Raw genomic sequence first — 23,323 nt, forward strand, 5'->3', positions numbered from 1 at the left:
AAAGAAAAAATTAAATGTCAAATAAATTCTCGAGGAATAAATAAAAAACTGTTCACATTTTGATTCAGAAAATATTGTGTCATAATACGCAGATTGTATGAAATCATACGCAACTATTAATACATTACCTAATTTTGAAAGAAATTGTCACTTAGGTTCTAAGATTCTACCCATAAATACAATTGTTATGAAAAATCTAAAACCTAAACAAAATCCAAAATAATACCTGGTATGGTGGCCAAACGCTATAAGCTTGTACATCTCTCCATGAAGGCATTTCTAATCCTGAAGCATTCTTTGAATCATCTTCAGCCACAATAATAGTAAACATGGTTATATTGCCATTTTGTGGGGAGAAATAATTCTTCCTAAAACGTATCTGAATGGTTGTCGGAGTACGACAAACTTCAGTCGGCACAACTTGTGCTCTGGGCTTGGGGGGAGCTAAGATGGTCATCTTTTCTTTATGGATGACCTCTTTACCATATCCCACTTTGGTTTCAGCCTGGATTCTGAAGATGTATGTTTTTCCCGGAACTAAGTTCTTGATGGACCCCTGTGTTTCCCAAGGTTTGAAGTCTTTCTTTAGTGTGTGGATAGACCCCTCTAGCCCGTATGTTATGGTGAATTTTCTGATAATGCCATTTTGTTCTGAGGGAGGCAACGACCATGTGAATGTTATTTCACTAGGTTGGACATCCATTGGTTGGAAACTGAAAACAATTATGTATACATTGATCATTGTATCTGATTCGTGGACTTATAGAGTTAGAGACAGACATATTCTATTAGACTATTCAATTAGAATTAATAAGATTTAAAGTTCAATAATGTATTTAAAATGACCATCCGGAAATTATATACGAGTTATGCATTCATCCGAGTTTCTTTTAAAAACACAGTTAAATAAAGTAGGTCCTTATACGTATACAGGCAAAAGTCATCAACATACAATATGTAGTAAGAAAAATTGCTTACAAAAAGAAAAGAAATGTCTTTTTAGTATTCTTTTCAGAAACAAAACATGGCCTGCTATTTTTTTAAAGCAGAGATACTGTAACATCATGAAATATAGATTTTGGCTTGAATCTGGATGATACATTTTAAGGTATTGATGTTTTTTGTTGATATTTATTGATAAAACTCCATAGTTAATGATTATGATAAAATTATAAATAAACTTATCAATGAAACTTCTTGGTTCAGTTTTACTTTTTATTATTTTGACCAACGAGCACTTTCGCCTAAGTAGGCATCTTCAAGACTGGTCTTGAAGTCACCAGTCTTGAAGATGCCTACTTAGGCGAAAGCGGTCTTTGGTCAAAATAATAAAAAGTAAAACTAAACCAAGAAGTTTCATTGATAAGTTTATTTATAATTTTGTCATATTCATTACATTTTAAGGTGTTACTGATCGATGCAATATAATATAAGTAGTCAAAAGTAAATCAACCCAACGTCAGTTGCAATCTATGTATATATTGAAAATGAATTATGTTATGCAGAAATCCAAATTCTTACCTATCCACTTTACCAGGAACACTTTCTAAGGTTGTAAATGAAGCAGAAACTGGAAGTGAACTTCTTAAGATACTAGATTCTGTGCCAGACCTAACCACCACAGTAAATGTGTAGTTACGGTGTGGCTTGAGATTGGATAGTGTAATGTAGTCGTTGGATGTTACATTTTGTAACAGAACAGACTCGGTGTTCAGATATTGCACTTCAAAAGCATTCCATTCTCCTTGCGGTTTATCCCATTGCAATGTTATTTCAGTATCAGTTATTTTAGTTTCATTTAATGTTGTTATTGGCTCAGGATCTATAAATGATAAAAATGTATTTTGAAACAACTAAAATTACAATTACATGTTGTTAGATAACAAAATTAATAACTACAAGTACACAAGCAAAATAACACAATCAAATGCTGTGAAAAAATTATCATTAATGCATAGATGGGGTGGGATCTACGTTCAAAGCACACGGAAGCATTGCGGTAGTGTGTTGTGACGCTGCCCGGTTCAGTTTCAATAAATATTGGCGCGTCTACATTCACGGTTATAATATGCTCGTGAATATCGACACGACAATAGTTATAGAAACGCAACCGGGCAGTGTCACAACACACTACCACATTCTTTATGTGCATCTTGTAGACTCCGTCAATATGTACTAAATAAATGACTATTTACATTGGAAAACTAAAATATGAACAGATACTTAATTAGATATTTCATATAAGTATTAATTAGAAGATTCAACTTACATAATCGGTCCTGTCTTTGGATCGGTTGACTATAGACACCCTCACTTACAGTCCAAACAGTAATGTTATACAACTTGCCAGGGATCAGTCCTCGGAACGTTACCTTTTTATCAGAATCATTCGCTGGTTTCTCTATTACCGGTATGTTTGGTTCACTAAGTGAGAATCGGTACATATCGAACCGTGTAGATGATGAAGGCGTTGGAGTGTAACGAAGAGTTACCGAGTCGCGTTCCTGATGATTATTTACCACAACAACTTCCGACTGAATCAATGGCACTAAAAGTTAAATTGGTGATAACATACAATAATGAGAAGCAGTATTTGTAAAAATGGCCTAATAAAAATAAACTGACTGGAAAATATTAAGTTTAGACAGTAAAAATGTACTTAATGTAACAGTTAAATATTTTTTTATCGCATATTGATTTATGATTACGAGGCCATAAATACAGAACACTATGCATAAAGTTATGAACTTTGTTGATTAAATTGCATTCTGGCAATAAAATTAAATTAATGATTTAAAAAAACAGCGATCGTGCATTTAATTAAGCATCAAACCATTCTGCAATTCAGTTTCGGTTAGTAAAGATAACTTACTCGTCCTTGTTTTCAATTCCGTTTTCTCACTCTCGAGGCTGTATGAAATGGTAAATATTTCGAAGTAATATTGAACTCCAGGCATCAAATCGCCAACTAGAACTTTGACAGGTTTGATTTCATTTTCAGGAATGTTGGAAGTTGAGGGCTGAGCATTAGTAATGTTCTTAGTAAGCCGGATGACAGCTTCTGCAGGTTCGGAATTCCACCAACTGACTATATATGTCTCCACTCTTCCTTCACGTCTCGGCCATTCTAAGGTGATGTTAGTAGAATCCACAAATAAAGCGATGTTGGAAACAGGGTTTGGTCCTTAAAAGAAAATTGAAATCAATGTGAGCTTTACAAATACATAAGAAAAGTTATAGTTAAAATAAAACACTACGTTTCATATTGCTAATTTTTCACATACTTCACAAAAGAAAAAATAAGATTTTTATATATGGATAAATAAAACAGTGTTGTATGATTACGCAATTTATTAAAATTGTGATAATAAATAAATAAAATTTTAAAAGAAAAATTACTGAGCACATAAATTAATAGCGTAGCGAGAGATTTTTGGGAAAAATATATGTACACGTATGTATGTACTAATAAATGCATGACTATCCATGTGAAAAAAAAGTTGTCTTTTTAATATAATAGGTACATATATAATTTGCATTCAAATGTATTATTGTATTCATTACTATATTATTTATCTTTAATTGACATAATGTGTGTGTTATAAATATAAAAAATGGATATTCACAAATATAATTTATATTTCCATTATTATTTCATTCTTATTAGCTAGTCATTTTTTTATTATTAAGTAGTTCTAGTTTTCTTAATGTCTATCAATATTGATATAAATCTCGAAGATGTTGTGAGATGTGAGAATATCTTTTACTCCCGTAATAAGCCTTGCTGTCACATTGAATACAGATTGAAGTTTATCAGTTTAGTATTTTGGGAGATTTGCATATATTCCCTTAGAGCGTGGTTATCTAGACAAGAGCTTTGGTTGCATACATTGGAATAATTATCTGTACGGATTTGATTTGTTAGAGATGGAAGAAACCAGCATTTACCATTTTATTGACCTGAGAACGAAGAGAAAGATCTGAATCTAAATGTAGTTTAATATTTATATTAAGTCTGAAATTGGAAATGGATCTAAAAGGTTATGCAATTTTTTGTCGCTAATATAGATAAAGTAGATAAACATGTATAATAAACAGAAAAATAAAATTATATTTTGTTACTTACGGACAGTGTGGTTAACTTGCTGTGGACTTGTACTCTCTACTCCGGCACTAACAGTGTTCACTTGGATGGTGTATCTCTCTCCAGGGGTCATGTCAGTGACTTCAGCTTCAGTGGAAGAAGCCTGGACGGGAGGCAGTCGGACCCATTGAGTATCAGACTCCGTCCTGTACCGAATGGCAAACTCGCTGACTACAGAGGAACCAGAATCAGGGCCTCTCCAGTGAACCAACACAGAGTTACTGGAAACTCGTTCTATCGACATATTGCTCGGAGGAAGAGGTACTAAAAAGAGAAAGATTTGGTTCAGTAAATTTATGTATTTGTATGTTTTGAATTGGAGGATAAACGACAGTACACGTGAAATTATTTAAAATATTTTAACAGAAAACGAGTATGTATATAGACAATTAATGTGAGGTTGCTAGAAATGACATGGTAAGATACTTATTTTAATCAAAATGATTATTTTATAGTACATTTGCTATTACCTCTTACTGCATATACGTAATACTTGTATGATAAATACCTATACCATCTATGCAAAGTTGTATGAGATGTTAAATTTTAGTTTTTTTGGCATAAATTTGATAAGATCATCAATTAATTACAAAATCCAAAAGATTTATTCAACAATGTGACATTTATGATTCACACTAATATTTATTTTTATAAAATACCTATAACAAGATGTTATATATCAGTACATCGACATATTAATACACACGGACATACCCTTAGCCTTAAAAAAATATGACACTTAACTCATGCCCAATGTGTGTTTAGTCATTTTTTAACCGCCAGCCAGATGTAACGTTTAGAATCGAAACCAAAATGCCTGCTAGTGTCATGAAAGTGTATAAAAATCTTTCGGATACATATTTTTAAAAGGATTACGTAACTTTTCATTGGTAAATAAAGATTTAAAAAGCTTAAAACAATTAATATTCAAATGTAAATGTTATTTTTTCTGTACATTTTTCAATTTCTCACTTTGGCGTATTCCTCAATTTTACGCTTATTTTGTTGCTCTCTTGGAAAACGTAAAAAAGGTGTTTCAATCGTATATTTATAGAAATATAAAACCCAAAAGTAACACTATCACACTAGCAGGGGCCAAACGAGAGGACGGATTGAGGGTTTACCACAAACTCTGAATTGAGGCAAAAAAAACTTTCAGGTTTTAGGGGTTTTTTTTTAAAACATTCTATGTTTTTCCCAAATATTGTAGAACCATGGCCGGATTCAATTGATTGAACAGGTAAAAAAAAATGGTAAATAGGTTTGGTTAGAGAAGTCGAAAGAATTACTTATTGTTATTGATAAATAATTAATAGTATAGATTTTATTTAAATTATTTATTGACAATTCTTGATGGAATTCCATTGTAATGATGTAATAACTTATATTTACATATGTTATTAATTTTAAAATACTTGGTACACTTCCACTTATTTATTTGACCAATTAGCGCTTTCACCCTCTAATGGGCATCTTCAGACTGGTGAATATTATACAGTGTAAGGATAATTTATATAAAACTAAATATTATCTTAAGTGTAGGTACATTTAAAAATAAGTTGAATAAGATACAATACGCAACATTTTAATGGAACAGAGTGAGACGAATTATTGAAACATGTGTTGGCGGTGTACTTTAAGAGAAGATTCTATTATGTGAAAAACATTTATTGTTTTATTACAATGTACAGGGTCCAACTAAGGGGGCTAATAAGGGTGAGTTTTTGAATTCTATCTGCTGATTTATTAAAAAATAAATAAGTGGAAGTGTACCAAGTATTTTTAAATTAATAACTTATAAGTAAATATAAGTTATTACTTCATTATAATAGTATAGATAATTAAAATGTATAATAAATACACTAGTAGGTAGTCATGTTTAATTATTTTGGACTGAAAAAAAATGTCTGCCTTAAAACAGGTAGTACCTAGTCAGGCAGACTACACACAATCTAGAGAAATATATTACCACAAAAATGTAGCAGATTATAGGGATTGTTGAATTATTATTGACAGGTTGACTTACAAACAGCTTGGAAGTATTCATGTGGCTCACTCGGTATGTCATGACTGAGTGCAAATACCTTTACTTCATACACCCCTCCAGGGAACAGATTCCTAATCAGAAGACGGCTATCGTTTGTTGAAAACTAAAAACAAAAATATTTTCAACTTTATATTTGAAGCACTTACTTTGTGGTTATTGGTTATTCATTATAATAAAATAAATAAAACAACTTTTTTTTTAACCACTAACTTTAATTTTTTTCACTGACCGGTTTCAAAGCTAAACAAGCTTCTTTCTCAGGGTATACTAAACTAATGAATTCTTTTATTGTTATCAAAAACATTTTTCACTTTGTGGTATGACATTTTACACTTATTTTTTTATAAAATTTGTACAAACCACTTAATTTTTTTAATTACACTTCGACCGGTTTCGAGGTTACTACCTCATCGTCAGGAATTTAACTAACTTATAATTACACGCATAAAATATTATATGAAAGAGACAGAAAATTAAAGGAAAAAGAGAGAAAGAAGATAAAATAAATCATAAGGGGGAATAGTTTTAAAAGAGGACTCGAAGTTAAATTTAATTGATTATTTATTATTTGAAGTTTTTGATTAATGGCTTTACTAATTTCTAATCGTTCTAAATTATCTAATACAATATTTTATTATATAAATAGCAACGCGTGTAATTATAAGTTAGTTAAATTCCTGACGATGAGGTAGTAACCTCAAAACCGGTCGAAGTGTAATTAAAAAAATTAAGTGGTTTATACAAATTTATAAACAAATAAGTGTATAATGAATTCTTTCCTATTTTATTTTATCAAAATGCTTTTATCAGATCATTAAAGAACGACAAATTAATCTACACCAGTAGAATAATTTTATTTTTTCTGGCAAAAGTATTTAAATTCGTTTTCGTATTTAATTCTGTTGAATCATATGAATAGACAGCTTTTATTAGTTTTCATTATTAATGGAGAATTTTGGAAAACAAAAAGATCTACATATTAACAGTTTTGATATCATTCCCTTTCCGCACCTAATGGTGCATACGGCAATGCATGGGTTCACCAACTGCAGCGTATCTTGATAACTTTTGTTACATGAAAGTAAGATTATCAATCTTAAGCTCCAGGTGCCAGTCCAGGGACTATGAAATATTCTAGTGTAAGAACACCTTTTTAAATAAATTAATTATAGTACACCATGTTGGGAATTGAACCCGAGACCTCTTGCATGGCAGGCAATTGCGCTGACCATTTGACCGAAAGGTGGACAATTTACAGTTTAACAGGTAGACAATATTGCAGGGCTCAGAATCAATAACAGGTTTACACAAATTAATTGTACAATGTAAAAAAATTATATAATTATTGTTAAACCAATATGTAAAACTACCTTTTCTATATGCGTTGTATCATTTCTTCTATACCATACTTCGTATTTGTTCTGTTTTGAGTTAACGTCACTTTTCCAACTAATATTGAGACCGCCAGGAATAGATCGGAGATCCTCTATTATAGGAGAAGATGGCTTTGTAGTTATGTACATTACAGATTCATTGGATTCCATTTTGTTTGAGACAGCTTGTACCTAAACAGATAGAAAAATGAATTTAGAGATCATCAAGACAGATAAGGCAAAAAAGTATCTTCATTACAGATTTGTTTGATAGTGGTAAATGTTTCTCTATTTCTAGAATAAATATTCTTAAAAAACAACATATTTATACTAGTTTTGCATCTAAATTAAACTAGTGAGTCACTAAATAGAAGAATTGCTTTTACAAAGGAAACGTTTGACTGTCCCGGGCAATTAAAAGTTGGAATTGATTGTAATTATAGTTTCTTTGGTAACAAAACATAACATAACACATATTAATCTTCTTCTTATCGTTCCTCTCCCCGATGGAGGTTGGATATCATCGTAGCAATTCTCACTTTGTTGACAGCTGCCCTGAACAAGGACTGAGTGCTGCAATGGAACCAGTCACGCAAGTTCTTTAGCCAAGAGATGTGCCTTCTACCTGCACTGCGTCTTCTTTCAATCCTTCCCTATAGAATGACTTGTAAAATGTTATATTTTTCGCCTCTCATCACATGCCCAAAGTACTCAAGTTTTCTTTTCTTTATGGTCTTCAGTACCTCTTTATCTTTTAACATCCGTCGGAGAACATCATCGTTTCAGACTCTGTCCACCCAGATGATTTTTAATATCCTCTTGTAGCACCACATTTCAAAGGCTTCGATCTTTTTTGAAGTGTTCTGGGTGAGTGTTACATATTAGGAAATTTTAAAATTAAATATGATAACATTATGAGTAGGTATTTGTAAGTACTACTACTACCATTACGCCACTACTCTGTAGGGGTAGGCAGAGAGGATGGACCGCCACACACATCTATCCTGGCATACATTCCTAGATTCTACCACATCCATACATCTAGTCATACATGCGCTTCGGTTCTGTCTGCTTTTGACATGACCAGATTTAAAATTTTGGTTTATCTGATCATGCCACGTCTTCCTTGGTTATCCTCATCCTACGTTACCGTTATTTCTCGCCATGTATACCAGTTTTTACCATTTTTTTTTTCTTGGACAAAAAAGAAATATTAGCGTTCTTATAATCAACCCAAATATTTCAATTTTGGTGGCCATTTTCGAGTTGTAAATAACTCACTATTAGAAAATGGAAATCAAGTTGAGGTTCGAACCTCGGGCCTCTAATCCGTGAGTTTGCAACACTAGCCACGAGACCACAACCCGATTCTGTGAAATTGTTATCCATTTGTTCTACATGACCAAACCATCTCAAAGATCCTTTCTTAATCTTATCACTGTCGGTCTTCCTGTTGGTTTCACTCAAATGCACAAAAAAACAACGTATTTTGTCAATAAACGAGTTACTCTTTTAAAATTTTCAATTTCGTATATTGTGATTTTAATTTAATTTAACTCTACTACTTTCACTGTGAGTTTAGCTAATTATAAGGAGGGCTTTTGTAGGATATTGTAATTCATCTTCATGACCATGTTGCAAACACGAATGGTAGCTCCTCATAGAGATGTTACTGCTCGTATAAGTCTATTATTTATTCCATACTTTTCCTTAAGTATTTTATAATAAATTAATACACGGGTCTTTTACAGCCAGAATACAAAAAAATATTGTCCTTTTGTCAATACTATCTGTGGGAATAAAATACAATTTGAATGTTTTTTTTAATACATACAGTAATAGAGTAATTTCTTCCTGGTAATAAGCTTTCCAATTCAATTTCAGTAGCATTTTTTGTCCAGACTGTATTACTGTCTCCTGTGTATGTTTCCACATCGTGATAATTTATCTAAAAATATGTGAAAATAAATTATTAATTACAAATTAAATTCATAAAAAATGTATGAGGGCACACTAAATGTAGACTAACTGCAGAGTAAGTTAGTTTGAGTAACTGGCCATAAATAGCGCCGACCAAACGTTGACAAAAGAGGTTGCCCAGGCATGCAGGCGACAAGAATGGAAGGGGGAACACCAAGCGGTATCAGCCCGCGTGCGTTGGACTTGCTTGAAATAAATTGTATCTTCTGTAAATCAGCATCATTTATCAGCCTACCCATTGCACTGACAAATTTATCAATCCGTTTATACAAATAGCTGTAATTAAATTTAATGTAATATTACCTTATAGCTATCTTGAGTACTGGCATTGGAAGGAAGCCACATTATAACTAAATTGGAATCTTCATTTGTGAAAGATCTTAAACTATGGACTGGCAGAGGTTCTGAAAAAATATTTATAAAACATTAGCAAATTATACATATTGCAACTAATTTATTTTGAATAACTACTAATTATATCTGATTTCAGTGTTTAAAAAAACCCATATACTAGTTAGAGGTAGAATTAAATTATTTATTATAAAACGATGGCAACCCCAATGAGATGGCAATTCTTAATGTACCCGACCGCCAGTGTGGCAGCACTGAAGCCCCTGCTAGCTGCCATCAATCACCATTTTCTCCTGGCAGACTCTGACACATTCAATATCATCATTACGATTGTCCACTTAGATTATTGTCACTCTTAATCGTATTAAACCGTGTTATAAAGAATAGCAAGTTTTATTCAATAACTAAATAGCCTATTACAATTATTACATACTTTGCTTTGTCTGATATTAATTATTGGAGGAGTAAATAAAAATAGTCTACCAACTTATAAATTTACTGAGAAAACACATAGCTTAATTTAACATCTTAATTTGTTAAATATTTTTTGCTGTAGAATATAAGGAAAAGCAAATTTCTATTTTAAAAAATTGTCAATCTGTGGATTACTTTCCGAGATTTGCGGCCACAAACATACGGAACCTAAATGTTTACATATATAGATATCCAAAGGGGGCATTAAAATTACATTAAAAAAATATGTGAATTGTTTGATTTAATTACAATTTAAAGGATGCTCAAATTATCCAAATTATCAATGGAAAAACTGTCTTTTAAAAATAAAACTTGTTTTATCTTTTTTTTCAATAATGATTAACATACCAGCATAATTTTTAATTGGTATGATTTAATATTTGTTTTTATTATTTTGAAAACAAGCAACACAATGCACACTATTGTCAATATAATTATTAACACTTGAGTAAACATGCATTTAAAAAATATTATACACTACAATAATACTTATGTATCCACTAATAAATAATTCATCTATATAAACAAAATACATATATAACGTATTTGAATAGTGAACATTATGTGTCATTTAAATATCCCATATCTGATAAAATAGAGTTATAACCTAAAAAAATCTGATTTTTAGTTAAGTATCTCATAAAAGATTTTTAGTTAAGAACCTCTAATAAGTTAAAAAAATTAACATAATTCTATCTTTACGTTTAACCCACTTGATGGCTATATAACACACTTACACTAATGCTTATTTTAATGCTGCCCATCAGCATCGTTTTATAGGGTGAAAAAAAAAACTCCATGAAAATACATGGTGTTTTTTTTATTCTGCTTTTTTGAGTTATGAATATTTTATCAGATAAGCGATACATCGTTTTCAGTTGTATAATTTATTTATTCAAATTTTCATAAAATAAACTTAACTAATGATTTGATTTAACAATAATTTATGCAGCTTTTCTAGTTTCCAAACCATATATTATTTCAAGACAACAGATAAATTATTGAATATGTCAGCCATTTATGACAGTGAGACAAGAAAGATAAAAACAGATGGATGTATTTTGTTAAATGTATTATTTTCTTGTTTTGTATGAAATTTTAGTGATAAAATTGTTTAAATACAAATATTCAAATCTTATTGTGCAATGTTATTATTTAAAATTCTTAACATTTAAAATGCAATATTTTTAAACATTACCCTGACAACATTAACATTTAAGCAGTTCAAATCATCCTCATTGAGTTTTTTAAGTAAGTTCAAGATAACATACATATAGATCGAGGTTTTGTCTAGTGGTACATTTAACTACCAAAATTTTTTTAATTATAAAAATGTAACAACTGAAATTTTCCAAAGGTTTGCAGACAAGGAACGGATTTCATCCCCAATTCTCTGTTAAAATATGTTAATTGAAATTTCATACTTAGAGTTACATCTCCTGTAGCGGGCCACGATGTAACTTTCCCCGAGAGAGTTTTGACAATTACAGGATAAGTTTTTCCCGCTTCCAATTGTTCCTTGAACTCCCACCATGCTTGACCGTCATCTCGATTCCTCATAGCGGGCTGCAGACGCCGCAGAGTTGAAATCGAAACCTGGTACTTGTCAAACTCGCTGGAAATACAATTAAATATTTTAAATAATTTTATCGACCACAGAAATAATTGGTGTTTGCGCAATAGGTACAATAAAAAATGGTAAATTAGATGTGGACTAATTTTTTTCAAATTAGAACATTTGCAATAGGTAATTACAGTTTTGTGAAAATTTCTTACTCTTAAATCAGAAAATTTATTAGCTCATAAAATTTATGTTGAGTTGAGTCTCTGTTTGCACATGTAATATATATTTTTAATTATGAATTAATTTTAAATAAGTAAAATACAGGAAAAAACAATATTCTATAATAATTATGAGGCTCTATGTTTGCTGTGATCGGGACATTAGTAAAATGTCAGGCAAAAAGTAATCTGAGGTTTAACCGAGATAGTTCTCTATGGGAAAAATATGTATGGACTCGGTGAAAAACTATTGGAGCATGTTGGGAAGAAGTAAAAAGTGGATGAAAAGCAGAGTAATAAATTTGACCCAGTTGAGAAGAAAAAAATATATAATACCTCTCTCCTTTAGGAGGGTCCCACATGACTTTAAAGGAGCTGGAAGTAATGGAGGAGTTGTCCACTGTAACATTTAAGGGCCGTAGAGGTACTGTTCTGTACTGAGCTGTGGTTGGAGTGGATATTTCTTCTTCCGACATAGTTTGGACAGATATATTATATGCTCGCCCTGTAAAAAACAATTCAAATGTTATAAAACATTTATGTTACAATAGAAGAGTGGAAGTTGACAATATCATAGAGCTGCTGTATGTAAACAATGATAAAGGTGTAAAATATCCAATGATGTTCTTGGCTAATCTTCATACCTTTGATATGGTTAAATTTATAGATATTTTCCTTATCCACGCAGACTATGAAACATTATAGTGGAAAAAACATTATTTGTCAATCACAAAGGTACTTTAATCTTTAAATCTTAATTAGATATTTATATTTTTAAATGTTTCAATTGACAGAAATCCAACTTTGAACATAAAGCAAAGTTGTAGACTAAAGGACAAAACCTAGGTTATAAAAAATATATATCCATTGAACGAGAGTTTATTGGTATGCTCCACCATATAGTTTTCATGTGTATCTTGATTTTAAACGTAGTCCTTTTAACTTGTAAACACTTTCCATTCCAGCGATGTTCCAACGTTTCTATAGCTTCTTAGTAGAACATCAGTCCTAACCCTGCCAACCACTCATCTACACTGCACATGACCTCATTGTCTTCCAAAAAATTACTTCCACACAAATGTTCCTCGAGTTCTGGGAATAGTCAGAAGTCACGGGGGCTAGATCAGGTAAATATGGGGGGTGTTCAACCGAATCAAACCCAGCTTCATGAAAAGCAGCCATTGACACTAATGTCTTGTTTGCTGGAGCATTGTCCCGATGAAAGAGCACCTTGCATCATTTTGCAGTGGTCAGTGGCCTGTAGCAACTAAACCGTTGCAGGTTTCAACTTTTGGCTTGGTACTTTACAAGTAGACATATTACGCTACATAATGCAAACACATCAGCTCGACTGGTCAACTTGAAGCAGGTCAGGGGTGGAGCATATTAATCAACCCTCGTATAGTGATACAATAGAAGATTGTATTTTAATAATTTAACAGTAATTAAATGATTTTTAAGTAAATAAATGTAAATGTTTAGGTACCAGGAATAAGCCCCTTGAATGCAGCTTGTGCTGGTCCGGGGGGCTCTCCTTCCTTTTCCACATACAAAATGCTCTCCAGGGCATCTGGGGGCTCAATGGACACCTTGTAGTGGGAGTAGGTCCCCGCGGGGTAGGGGGGCTGCCATAACACCAGTAGAGTAGTCTCATTTCGGAACCAGACAATGAATTTCCCTGGAGTATTTGGCTCTAAAAATCAAGCATTAATTCTGTAAACAAATTATCCTCGATCAACAAACAACAAAATAAGGCATTAATTAGTAACAAAACATACTGCCTGTTCTGTAGTGGTATTATGTTTTTTTATGTATATTAACACATTTCGGACACTTTTTTTCCATGGGATCCACCCATATGGACACATATCATAACTTTCTTATTTTTTGCAATATTTAACTTTCGATTGAACCGTAGTTGATGGATTGAAGTAAATCATATGCATTAACATACTGGAACACTTTTGTTGATGCCTGTTTTTTATACTGTTTTTTAGGGACACAATATCCATATAGAGTAATTACTTCAGTTTCACGTGGGCTATATTGCCGTTCGAAGCAAGAAGGCAGTAACCAACATTTAAAAAGTTTTTAGGAAATTTACGATTTATGTGTTTGGTATTTTCAATGTAAATTTATCAAACCTGTTTTTAAAATATTTATTTGAGTAAGTTGTTTAGAAGGATTACAATTATTTATCAGATGGCATTACAAAAAAACACACTTTTTCATTTTTGGTAGATACCATCTTTTCACTACCAATGTATTTTGGACTTAGGGTTATTACAGTTGTCATTTCTCAAACAGGATTTTAAATGTTATAGTTGGCATAACCGCGAAAGTGTTAAATAAATATCAATAATTATACAATTTCTAAATGTTTATTTAGGGATTTCATTTTAAAATTATAGTGTAACTTAAAAAATAAAAATATTTCAAGGTTTCTGAAGGACATAAACATGCAAAATGTTTTCCAAATATTCTACATACAATGCAACTGAAATTAAAGAACTTATTTGACATGTTTCCTCAACACCTATTGTGAAATGAGAATAAGTAAATGAATATTAAATTATCGAAAACGAACAGTACAACATTCATATTGCATTATTTTAATGTCCAAACATTAAAAACAACTGATTCTGATGATGAAAATAAAAAAATACTTACCAAATGTATAAAACCTCTTCCATTTTGCTTTAACAGATTGAAATTTGATTTATTTAGCATTCCAATAAAAATATTTACCATTAACCACATAACAGAACATTTTATGGACATACATAGATGCGGAATATGTTCCTGGTCCCGACTAGTTAGGAATAGGGTGATGGGGATTGAAATTCAAGCGTTCACACTTGCTCTTAAATTGGACAGGAGTGGACTGCATGAAATATTGTTTATTAGATTATTTAATTTTTTTCCCTCACTCCATACCTCTCTACAAACATTGATTTATTACCTTCATATGTATAAGATTTAAGACTGTTAAAATTATAAAAATGTGATTTACATTAAATTCTGATTAACACCTTGATAAAGGAGCATGTGTAGCTCCAGTCTGTAAATATAAGTGGTTAAAAATAATCTGTTTTTATTTCGGTAGAATTAAATTAAAAGTGTTTATTTATTCAAAGCTTTTTGTTACTAAATATAACATAACTCGTGGTTACGTGGTAGTGTTGCAGACTTATGGATTAAAGATCCGAGGTACGATGTTGTCCACACAGAGTAAAAGACTTGATACTTGTCTCTTATTTTTTTTATATAATGAAGTTGTATTTTGCTTACACAGGACTAAATTATATTATTATTTTTATAAACTATGGAAAATAGATTATTAAGCAGTATAAACTTGTATATGAGTTGTCTATTTTCAAAACCCGTTATCTCCCATAGCAGCCATATAGAGATAGCGGGTTTTGGAAAGGGACAATTCATATTATATGTGTTAAATATTTGTTTTTAAATAACTGATTTAAAACCATGTAATCTTTTGATTAATGTAACATGATTTTACAGCACTGTCTCTAGAAAGATTTTTACCACAGTCATTTAAGATTCAATAAATCAAAGTGGTTAAAAACAATGTGTTTTTATTTTTACTATACATATTGACGGTGGAAAGGAAAAAGATCCTAAGTGACATGTAACAGCTTTACAAAGGGGCCAATGAGAAAGTTCAGTGGTTTTTTTAAATTTAAATAAGGCCGGAAAAATAAATAAATTAAATATCATATTCATTTTCAGCACTATGATTTTTTTAAAGTTTTGTATTTCTGAAATTACTCCCCATGTGACGTCAGAGGTTCACTTCCGTTTATTCTCGGTCAGTTCTGCCGATTGGTCCGTTGACTGTGTCACGGCTCTCTTGTCATTGGTTGATTCATATGAACTAGTGATATCGTAATATTTTTCATAATTTTTTTGTACATTTTCAAGAAACTTTGCGGTAAATAATCTAATAAACAATTTAATACTCAAATTTTTACCGTGCGCATGAAAGCATTTTTTCTATCCAATTTTTCGTGAGGCTGAAGTTCCTCATTAAAGTTTCTTTGTATTCTTTCTTTAATTAATAAAAACACTTTCACTGGCTCTTCTGTATAGTTGGCTACATATCGTTTAGGAACATCTTTCTTTCCACCATCGATATAATTAATAACCACAAAGTTAGAGCTTCAAATTAAAAAATAAATAAAAAAATTGATTAACTTACTGGTTGTGAAGTTAGTGCTGGTGTACGCTACACTTTCCTTCCCATCAAACACCGTATATGCCTGCAGTTGATAAGTGGCGCCCGGGTGCAGGTCTCGGAGCACGTACTGCAGGGCCCCATCCTCCACTGGCACGGCTCGCACCGGCACTCCTGGCTCGCTCAGGGTGGCCATCCGAAGGCGGTACTCCGAGTGGCTACCCTGGAGTGGAGGAGACCAGGTTACCAGGGCCTGCTTGCCGCTCCGGGCGGAAATCGACAGGTTGGAAGGTGGGTCTGGGGCTGGAATAACAAAGATTCATTCATTAAGTAAGTTTATATAAGTTTTTTGTGCATATTTAGAGAGGGGCTCTTGAAAATAGTTTTGTCAAGGGCTTAATACGCTTTCCAAAATATTAAACACTCTCGGTGCAATAACGGAGAGGTGCCTCTAAGAAAAAGTTGTGGTGGTTTTGGGGTATAACATATGTAATTCATGCTCCGGGAAAACCTCAAATGAATATTTGTCTGAGACCTCGCTTAATTGTTCAACCAGAAGTGTAACAATAGGGAAATATCACATTTTTAATAAAAAAAAAATTATTTGTTTATTTTTCCATACACATATTATTTACATAGAAATATAATTACAAAAATACATCTTAAAATTAATCTATAACATGAATTAGAAAAAAATGCCCACAAAGACTACAGCATCTGAGCGTGGGCCATTCCTTTTTAGTTATTAAAAAGTTTATAGCACACATACTACAAATTCCGATAAAAATAATATATATGAAATGGATTTAGAAAAATTAATTGTATTTTAAAAATCAATATGTATATTATGAAGAAATGTTTTCATATTTTGTGCAAATTCAAATTTTTATTTCCGCGTTTTTAAATTTAAGTACATGAAATTATTTACACATGTTTTTTTTAATTCAATAAAAAAAACACGTTATAATATTGATTGAAAAAAGACAAAACATTTTTAATTAAATTATTGAAAATATCTTAAAATATTCATAATCCCCAAATATTCATTTGATGATGGACATGCCAAAAGTCGGAATAATCGACACGCGGCCATGAGAAGATGTATGAATGTAGAAGAAGTGAGATCTGTACGCAAAGTCAGAGTGACATGGCGTTCTATCCTCTCTGCTTACCCTTACGGGGAAATGGTGTGATGGTTTGTTTGTTTGTTTTGTTCAATTTTTATGAAAATCCCTTCTGTTTGTCAGAACACATTTGTGGTGTTGAAACATAGACAGAATAATGTTACGGCGTGTAAAGTGATCTCCTAAATCAGCTAGCAACAGGTTTAAGCATAAGCCCTGTCATTGTAAAATAAACAATCTTCTTATTATTTATTTTAACATCAGCAAGGTCGACTTAAAATACAATGAAATTCTTTTACCGTACACCTATTATGAATAACTTTTTTTTTCAAAACAGCTGTGCATGTACCTAATTATATCACAAACTGTAATTATATGGCAAGCGAAATAATTGTTTAATTTCACATTGAATGATTTTCAATAAACAAATACAAAAAATCAATACAAAGCAGTTTTTGTTCAGAGAAAGCAATCATATTCGTAATTTATCTATGAATAGCAAAATATGAATATCATAAATTGCGAATGTAAATTTTTTGATTTCCTTTGTCAATAAAATCAATTTCTAGAATACAAAGTCGTAAAAATTACATACTAATATATTAGCTTGCAAGTTCTGAACCAGGTAGAAGAATTTGTGAATCTGGGAAGTATGTTTACTGGGGATGGAAAGACAGAAAGATATTGAAAGGAGGGTGAGTGCCGGGAACAGGGTGAACGATGCACTAAACTCAACCTTGGCAAATAAATGTTTGTTGCAGGAGGCTAAATTGGCAGTTCGCAATGGAGTCCTGGTGCCGGCTCTAATGCATGGGAGCAAATTATGGAATTGAAAAAAACAAGAATGAAACTAGGCTGTATGCTGTCGAAATGCGATCTCTCGGGCGAATGTGTGTAATAAAACTGACAGGTGCACAAATGTCGAGATTTGTGCATGGTGTGAGGCTGAGATAAGTACTATCGACAAAATTAAGGAAGAAGTTCTGCATTAGTTTAGACACGTAGAGCGAATGGACAGCCAACGAACGGCCAAAAAGGTTTACGATGCTAATGTTGATGGATCCAGAAAACAAGGAAGACCGAGAAAGACATGGTAAGAGCAAATTCAACAAATACCGGAAGATGAACAAAAAAATCGGAATAATCGCACGCGTGAAGTTGTACGAATGTAGAGGAAGCAAGGTCTGTACGCAAAGACACAGCGACGCCTGTGACTTAAGTCAGTTTTTCTTCCTGTTTACCTGTTGTGATGGAGGCGGACCAGGTGGGATGTTCGCTGACCGTGGCGTTGGAGTAGTAGAGCCAGAACTCGTACTTCGTCCCGGGTAGTCCTTGGGAGAACTGGATGACGTCACCGATGTCCTTGGACGCGATGGTCGTATTGGGCGGCGGCTGCCCGTGGGGCGGGTGATAGTCCAGCCGGTAGTAGGACCCCTCCTGGCCTAAGTTCCCAGGAATCTCGATTACTAAGTCTGCGCCGGAACATAACTGGAAATAAACAAAGAAAAAAAAATATTAACCAAAATGGATACGTGTTTGATCGTCGGTGGCTGAGTGGTTTGATAAACAGGTATTTGAATATAGTTTTTCCATCACTCTCTCGCAGTTGCCTCCCCGAATACTGTGCGAAATAGACGACTGCATGTCGGACTGATTACGCCTAACTAAAATCGACAAAATCGACGTATCGTAGTCCCGTTTTCCGCACCCCAAAAATGAACCGATTTTTTTTTTTTTCAGAATCACAATGACATTTTCTGTTGGTACCTTTTGCGTTTTTCAAAAATAGTTATCATATTTGTATATCGAACATCTGAAGACAGCAAATAAAAGTGGACGCTTTTTGGATGGTCCTAGTTCCCATAATAAACACACCAAATCACTACTCAGTGCCATAATCTAGGCAGAAAATACGGAACATGTTTTTATGAAGAAAAATCAATCCGCGAAATATGCAAATAAGGTATACACTGTGGGCCGTGGACGTAAGTACTGGCATATAGCAAAGTATTAAAATATTTTAAAAATACGTACGCCAAGAAAAGATAAAAAAGTAAAGTTTACTACAAACTATTATTTCTATATGTAATACGTGAACACATATGTAGTCATACTTAAAAATACTAACATTTAGGTAAATGATATTTTACAATACGATGATATTTGTGTATAATATTATTAGTTAAAAAAATAAATATAAAAAAATTGGAAAAAAAAATCAAAAATGATTACAATACCAGAGAAAATGTTAAAAACAGACTCACATTCAGAAAAAAGGCGAAGTCACAAAATTCTATTTTATATACGGCAGTACTCGTATAAAAAAAAACATACATGAAGGAATAAAAAAATTGATTCAAACCTCAGAGTAATAATGCGCAACCTAGAGAGAAGCCCTATCACTATGTTTCATAGAACGCAAGCGATGTTGGTTTGTTGATTAGCAACCAATTGGTGGCCATTTTGTTTTATTTGACAACATAAACAAAACGGTTTGATCGGACGCTTTTGTAGCTGTGCTTGGCTTTGTTTATAAATAACTTGGATATTTACGTTATAATAAATAAAAATCGACTATGGTAAATTGCAGTATGTTTGGTTGCAGCAGTAGGGGCAAACTGTAGCTAACTTAATACCCATAGTCATAGAATGGTTTTCCTACGTTTGGGCGCCTCTACAGCTTGGCGCATTATTACTCTGAGATTCAAACGGAAGGTTAAGAAATATGTATTAAAAAACTTATAAATAAATTATATGTACATTGTTATTATTAGAGCACACATAAGAATATGTTTATGTGTCCCCTATTTCTATATTCAAAATTAAAATGTACACATTTTCTATTCCTCATACAGAAAATTTAATTTTACTTAGTAGATAAAATTGAAGATAAAGATTAACTTCCCTGATTGCAAATATTGTTTTAATGACGGGTAAAAATGTCTAAAAACACTAGATTTAGAGAAAATATTTCAAGTCCGATATTTACCTAAACCACAGTGAAAAAACCTATTCACATCTTACACATAACTTACTAAAGAAGAAAGAAAGTTAAATTGCAACATACACAATTAAAAATATAAGTTGCTTTTCTAAACAGGTAATTAAAGTATATTATGAGTTCATGTGTCACACTCGCTTAAAAACTGAATAACGCGCGCCATTTATTTTGCCGGTAATATTGACAAATTCAGGAGAATTTATTAAAATATTTATATATTATTATTACACAAGATTACCTAACAATAAGAATTACGATACCACGGGGATTTGAGACGTGTTTTTCCGATCAAAGTGATAGTAGACGATAAATGATAAAACATAGAACCGCTAATCAAAGCATTCGTGATAAAACAGAACGAGGCTGTTCCGAATGGATTGAGGAAAATTATATTAAGAATCTGTCCAGAATATTTTGGTCTACTACAAACGTTTGAATAATTTGTTTTAAGTTGCGAGGTTGTTTTCAATGTTTTATTTAATTAAGAATGTTTTCAAGTTACAAAATGAATATAATTCTAAAATAAATAATTATGATCCCATAACGTTTTCTTATCGTGGAAGACGTTGCTGTAGGTACTTTCCAACACTTATTCTTTATTTTGAGAAATGGGGATAAGTAGTTGACATATTAATACATAGACATGCCTTGAACACTAAAAAATGCTGAGACTCAACTCATGCCCAAACGCTCAGTCATGCCCGACGCGTATTTAGTCGTTCTTCGATCGCCAGCCAGGCGTGACGTTAAGAATAGAAACAAAAATGTCTAGTTGTGTCATAAAAACGTGTAAAAAAACTTTTCGATTAAACATTGTAAAAAGGATTGTGTAACTTTTCATTGGTAAATATTTGTCCATGAGTGATTAATAAAGCTTAAAACTATTAATACTCAAATATAAAAATATTAAAAAATTGTAAATGTCAAATTACGCCTATCGGCGCAACGAATCTCTTCTTAGTTACAGTGATGCACTGATAGAAATAAGTTTTTAAAATATAATAAACGTGAGTTAATATCTTATTTTTTATTTATTTATTTTTATTTTTCGCTTACAAACTATTATAATTAATAATAAAAATAATGTGACCTCACTGGGGTTTCCCGTGCCGAGGATTATATTATCTTATCGTTTCTAAAAATCCAGTGAAAAGAAATAAATGGGTCGAAATTATAAGGAGTTTAAGGAAAGAACCTGAATGGGATCCACCCAAAACTAATGTTGATTGTTAACGTTAAAATACAAACTTTTTTATATTCTAAAAATTATTATCCTTCAATATTTAATACCATATGCATGCTCGTTGAATGCATCCCAGGTTTAAATAAATAGTACTTATTAACTATGGGTACGTTTTCACGTCACTACTTTTATAAAATATTTTTATAGGGTATGTCCATGTATTATATGTCCATCGGGTCAGTGCTATATAAGCTCCTGACGTCACTCAGTGAATTAGTTTTATACACTACCTACCTTTATTTAAAATTATTCCCGTGTTTCATATTTCCAATTTTAAAAATATATAAACCGCCATCATCACGAATACGAAAGTCTTTGTCTATTGGTGTTGTCTCAAAATAAAAGAATTATTAAATAGTTTTGTGAACGATAGCGGCTTCAATGTCGCCGTTTCGAAACGATTCGCTTTTCTTACAGACTGAGATGACAAACACAATAGGTGATTTAAGATGAAAGTGAAGGCTAATTTATCGGAATATCTAAGACGCAAAAATAGCGTGACATTTTAGCGTCAGTCTATAAAAACTTCATTAACTTACGTTATAACTAAACGTATTCTTTATGTCGAAGGCCATACGAAGTACGAAGTACTAACCCAAATAACCCACCCACTTTTCGTTTCATAGTCGATTTAAATCGGATGATTCGTGTCGGTGCAATGGTAATTATAAACACGTCTTCTGCGTTTTCACGAACAGAAATACGGTATTTTTACGCATCGGAGGTATGATTTCTAATGGAACTGCATAGCGTGAAAACGTCGCAGGTTTATGGAAACGCGATCAATCGTTTGCACTCTGAACGCATGTTGGCTAAGCAAAAACTATTGAAACCGACGCAACGGCTCGACGCCCGATTTCATAAGACCGGAATGCTGTAAGGTACTTTCTAAACTTGGCGGTAGCAAAAAACGCTAAATTGCTATAAAAATAAAAAGCGAAGTAAATTCTATTTCGCTTCGTAGTTACATCGTAGTTCGATCTGTTGTTTCATCTGATAATACCACGTATTTCTCCGGTCGGCGCACAGCGGAGACCGATGAGTTTCTGTCATATTATTATTATCTTCTCACGTCGGAACACAGTAACTGTTCCGCGGTACTTATCTCAGCAGGACGGGTAAGGAATACATTGTTGCTTACCATACACAGAAAAATATAATGGTAATTCGATTAAAGAGTTCCAAAGAGAAACGTTACCTGCGATATTGTAGAACGTCTCGGAAGAAACGTTACAAAGATCGTACAACAATGTTAGACCTCTTGCGGAACAGTGCACTATAAAATATACCAAACGACAAGTCATTACAATCTGAATGAATGAAATTGAAATAAACCGCAATTCATGGTACAAACTTGTTATTTATTTATTTATTTTAAAGAAACAAACAGTCGACAATGATTTAATAACATTAAAAAAAAAAATACAGTTTAAAGACAGACCAGCAAAGTTTCTAAATAAAAATCATACATTTTATTAAATTGTGTTACAACAAAAGGATGTGTTTATGTGTATTTGTAAGTGTAGATGTGTGTTTATGTGTATTAGTGTGGGAGTAAGTGTTCAGGAGGGTGAATCATTAAATAGTAAGTGGGATCGTATCGCAGCCA

General features: G+C 32.4%; 1 protein-coding gene across 2 annotated transcripts in view; it reads right to left on the bottom strand.

Moving 5' to 3' along the window:
• The window catches only part of Ptp10D (Protein tyrosine phosphatase 10D), a 118,288-nt gene that overhangs the window by 15,297 nt on the left and 79,668 nt on the right, over nt 1–23,323 (bottom strand). For both annotated transcript variants that reach the window (XR_015822459.1, XM_088227539.1), the window contains exons 2-15: nt 18,712–18,958; nt 16,371–16,649; nt 13,638–13,844; nt 12,488–12,656; nt 11,794–11,984; nt 9,848–9,948; nt 9,399–9,512; nt 7,562–7,756; nt 6,171–6,294; nt 4,127–4,408; nt 2,873–3,184; nt 2,270–2,548; nt 1,522–1,822; nt 227–713 (exon numbers count right to left, since the gene is read on the bottom strand). Coding sequence is in view for 1 of the 2 variants with exons in the window: in XM_088227539.1 (XP_088083665.1) it covers nt 227–713; nt 1,522–1,822; nt 2,270–2,548; nt 2,873–3,184; nt 4,127–4,408; nt 6,171–6,294; nt 7,562–7,756; nt 9,399–9,512; nt 9,848–9,948; nt 11,794–11,984; nt 12,488–12,656; nt 13,638–13,844; nt 16,371–16,649; nt 18,712–18,958 (3,288 nt within the window). In the remaining variant the exon portion in view is untranslated. The remainder of the gene's footprint in view (nt 1–226; nt 714–1,521; nt 1,823–2,269; nt 2,549–2,872; nt 3,185–4,126; nt 4,409–6,170; nt 6,295–7,561; nt 7,757–9,398; nt 9,513–9,847; nt 9,949–11,793; nt 11,985–12,487; nt 12,657–13,637; nt 13,845–16,370; nt 16,650–18,711; nt 18,959–23,323) is intronic.

Source organism: Micrasema longulum, unplaced genomic scaffold (genome assembly GCF_059751315.1).
Source record: "Micrasema longulum isolate JH-2025_06_02 unplaced genomic scaffold, ASM5975131v1 h1tg000509l, whole genome shotgun sequence".
NCBI lineage: Eukaryota > Metazoa > Arthropoda > Insecta > Trichoptera > Brachycentridae > Micrasema > Micrasema longulum.